This window comes from Aptenodytes forsteri, unplaced genomic scaffold (assembly GCF_000699145.1).
Source record: "Aptenodytes forsteri isolate BGI_AS27 unplaced genomic scaffold, ASM69914v1 Scaffold126, whole genome shotgun sequence".
NCBI classification, from domain to species: Eukaryota; Metazoa; Chordata; class Aves; order Sphenisciformes; family Spheniscidae; genus Aptenodytes; species Aptenodytes forsteri.
The window spans coordinates 2,142,273-2,145,995 of NW_008794599.1; the positions used below are offsets into that span (position 1 = coordinate 2,142,273).

The 3,723-nt window shown below is 56.0% G+C and overlaps 1 protein-coding gene across 1 annotated transcript; it reads left to right on the forward strand.

Moving 5' to 3' along the window:
- Positions 1-285: 285 nt before the first annotated feature.
- PUS3 (pseudouridylate synthase 3) lies at positions 286-3,564 on the forward strand. Its single transcript, XM_019470387.1, is given in 5 exon segments — positions 286-712; positions 1,945-2,510; positions 2,880-3,070; positions 3,196-3,407; positions 3,409-3,564. Coding segments are annotated over 5 exon segments (1,476 nt in total). The 5' UTR covers positions 286-325; the 3' UTR covers positions 3,529-3,564.
- Positions 3,565-3,723: the final 159 nt, after the last annotated feature.

Here is a 3,723-nt window from a genome sequence, read left to right on the forward strand (position 1 = left end):
CCGCCGATCCTGGGCTGACGGAGCAAGAGCCGATGCGCGGTGGCGGCGGCTGGGGGGGAAGAGGAGTGATTAAAAAGTGCAAAAAAGGAGACTTGAGTAAGACGAAGCTGTCCGAGCTAAGCCCCCTTGGCCCTTCCCATGCTCTGCTAGGAACACTTGAGGGGTTAGAAAATAAAGAATTATTCCACGGGTAACAATTATTTTACAGAGCGAGCCTCTAGGTGTAATAAAAGCCACATAAAAATGCAACCCCCCCCGATTTCCCTCTTTCTCTGCAGACCCCGAGGAGCTACCAGCCACTAATAAAGGCTACAAGACAGCGGCCATGGCCGAGGGGAGCGCGGTTACCGATCAAGAGCAACTCCTGAGGAGGGTGCAGGAGCTGGAAGAGGAGGTGAAGCGGCTGCAGGAGAAGCTCCGAGAGGACAAGGAGGGCGCTGGGAGAAGAGAGGCTCCTTCCGCCCCCGGGAAAGCCAAGAAACGCCAGCAACGGCCGTTCGATTTCGGCGCCTACGGCCGCAGACACGTGGCGCTGAAGATCGCCTACCTGGGCTGGGGCTACCAGGGTTTTGCCAGCCAGGAGAACACCAGCAACACCATCGAAGAGAAACTGTTTGAAGCCTTGAAGAAGACGCGGCTGGTAGACAACAGACAGACCTCCAACTACCACCGCTGCGGGCGGACGGACAAAGGAGTCAGTGCCTTTGGACAGGTCAGGATCCCCCCCAGGCTCCCCCGGATTTCTGGGCTCCTGTGTGGGACGGAGATCCGGTGGGATTACTGTCCCACAGCGACGAGCCAAGACAGCACGGGTTGGATTCGTTTGGGTTTTTTTTTTTTAAAAGCCATCAGCTTTTAAATCTGAAAGCAAGCCTGGCGATGGCTTCCTCCATGTGGAATGATGATTTTAGACCCTCGAAGTGTTTTTTTTTTTCCAAGGGCCTGTTTTGAGAGGATGAAATGCGTTTTAGGCTGCAGCTTCCCCAATAGCTCAGCGCTGCCAAAAAAGGGGAGATGCCCCTTCCTCCCCAGACGCGCTCGTTGCTCTTCCTGCGCCGACTGCAGCGCTTGGCAGAGCCCTCTCGGCTGATTTAACTCGCTAACCCCACAAAAATTAAAAAAAAAACACACCTAAAAAATCCTAGAATTGGATAGCTTCCTGCGGAGTCAGGCAGCTGAATTCCTGCGCAGAAGGGTCTGAGGGGAGCCACAGCTAGCGGAAGGGAGCGTGGGAGTGGGAGCTGGAGGGAGGGGAGCCAGCCGGCCCGCTCGGTGGGCACGGAGCCATCAGGCTGGCTGAGCCGTTGGGGAAAGCACAGCCCTTCCTGCGCCGCGATGGCTTTGCTGTCGGGCCAGTCTCTCCTTCCCTCCCGGCTCAGGAAGAGGAGCTGGCTTAGCTTTTGCCTCGCCGGGGTGGTTTTGGCACGGGTGGGCGGTCTGCTCTCCTTCACAACACGAGCCGCACGAAATAAGGGCACGGGCTGCCTTTTCTTGCGCCGTTTTAAAGTGCGCAGGCACCTGTGGCATTAATTAACTTGCTCCCACATCACGTTTCCCAGACAGCCGGGCTGCTACTGGGTTCAAGTCATCACCTCCGGGAAGCCGGGCTGGGGTTCAAGTCATCACCTCCCCTCCAGAAAAAAAAAAAAAAGAGCACATTATATCCTAAAAACATTGACTAAAGTTGAAGCCATTTCGAGACCATGCTACGTAGGCAGTCTGCAACTTTCTCTGTTTTATTAAAGGAATCCGTAGCATCTGCTAGGAGCCTTAGCAGAGGCACTTGCAGCTTTACCCGCAGGAAGGAGGGGTAAGATCGCCTGATTTAAGACACCTTCATCTGTAGGAGATCCTGAATTTATTTCACAGCGGTGTAGGAAGACTTGGCTTGACACGCCGAATATGCCCATCTGCGATCTAATCCTGGCTTTCCTCATTTTGCAGGTGATTTCCCTAGATCTCCGCTCGAACCTGTCGGAGGGGAAGCAGCTAAATGGCCACAAGGGCGACTCGGAAGGCAAAAGCGAGAGGGAGGAGGAGCTCCGCTACACCCATATTCTGAACAGGGTGCTCCCGCCCGACATCCGGGCGCTGGCCTGGGCCCCCGTGGAGCCCGATTTCAGCGCCCGGTTCAGCTGCCTCAAGAGGACCTACCGCTACTTCTTCCCCTGCGCCGACCTGGACGTGGCCCTCATGCACCTCGCAGCCCAGAGGTACGTGGGGACCCACGATTTCCGTAACCTGTGTAAAATGGACGTCGCCAACGGGGTGGTCAACTTCCAGAGAACGATCCTCAGCGCCGGAGTGATGTGGGTGGAGGGAGGAGGAGAAACGGGGCTGCAGGATCCCTTCCGTCTGTGCCAGTTTGAAGTGACGGGACAGGCGTTCCTGTATCACCAAGTCCGCTGCATGGTAGCGATCCTCTTCCTCATCGGCCAGAGGATGGAGAGCCCTGAGATCATTGACGAGCTGCTGGATGTGGAGAAGAACCCCCGAAAACCGCAGTACAGGTATGGAGAGCTCGGGAAAACCTCCCGGGCTGCTTCTCAAAGCGACGGCTGCGCGCGAAGTGCCGCTGGCAAGCCACTTCTCTGCCAGCCTGCGAAGCCGTCTCTCACAATATGGAAGCAAGCTGCCGGCGGCCTCTCTGGGAGGTATCCGTAAGGATGACGTTTTTCTTGCTTTTGGACAAGCTTTTGATGGCTTTAGTCCTTGGTATTTGGTTAAAACTAATTCAGTTTTTATCGGGAAAAGGAGTTCTGTAAAAGACAGGGCTGTTTTTGGCAGAAAGGACGGGCTGACGCGCTGTTGCGCGAGCCTTTTTTGTCACAGCATCCCTCCAGACAGCGACGGGTGACGCCTTCTCTCCTTTTCCCTAGCATGGCAGTCGAGTTTCCCCTTGTCCTGTACGACTGCGAGTTCGAAAACCTTCAGTGGCTCTACGACCGAGAAGTGCAGGAGTTCAACGTTACCCACCTACAGCAGCTCTGGGCCGACCACGCAGTCAAAACTCAAGTGCTACGTAACATGTTACGAGGGTTAGACGCTGCTCCCGTGGCTACTGGAAAAAGTAAGGGATGGTTTTGTGGCAATACCTTGGGATGGGAGTAACTGGTTTTTAAAAAAAAAAAGTGAAGGAAAGGGGTAATGAAATAGATTGTTCAAACCACTGGTATTTTTTCAATTGTATCACAGGCCCAGGGAACAGCACGACCGTCCTCTGGGGAGATACGAAGCCTCCGCTCTGCAGCCAGGTCAGCGGCTTCGTGGAAGGCGTCAAAGCCCGCACCTACAAGCCTTTACTGGCCCGCCCCAAGTGCGAGGGGCTGGAGGCCGGTGGGGGGGGGGGCGCCCCCACCCGCCACTTTGTGCGGAGGGGCCGCATCGAAACCCCCCCGGGGCCTGGAGGTGGGGGGGGACGGAGACGAGCAGCCCCCCGAGACCAAAAGGAGCCACCGCGGCGATACCCTGGGGAGCGGCAGTGCCGCAGAGCAGCCTCCCAAGCGGGTCTGCGTAGACATCAAGTGATGGTGACGGGTCACCTAAGCGGGAGAAGGGCAGCTTGCCGCTTTGCTTTTTTTTTTCCTTTTATTGGAGGAAAAAAACCCCACAATTTTCCAGTGGTATTTTTATAAATTTCACGAAAACCTGCAGAGCGCTGCTGTGTCCCGGTCTGGAAGGGGATGGGGGGCGCCTCAGCCCCCTCAGAGCCCTCCCGCTCAC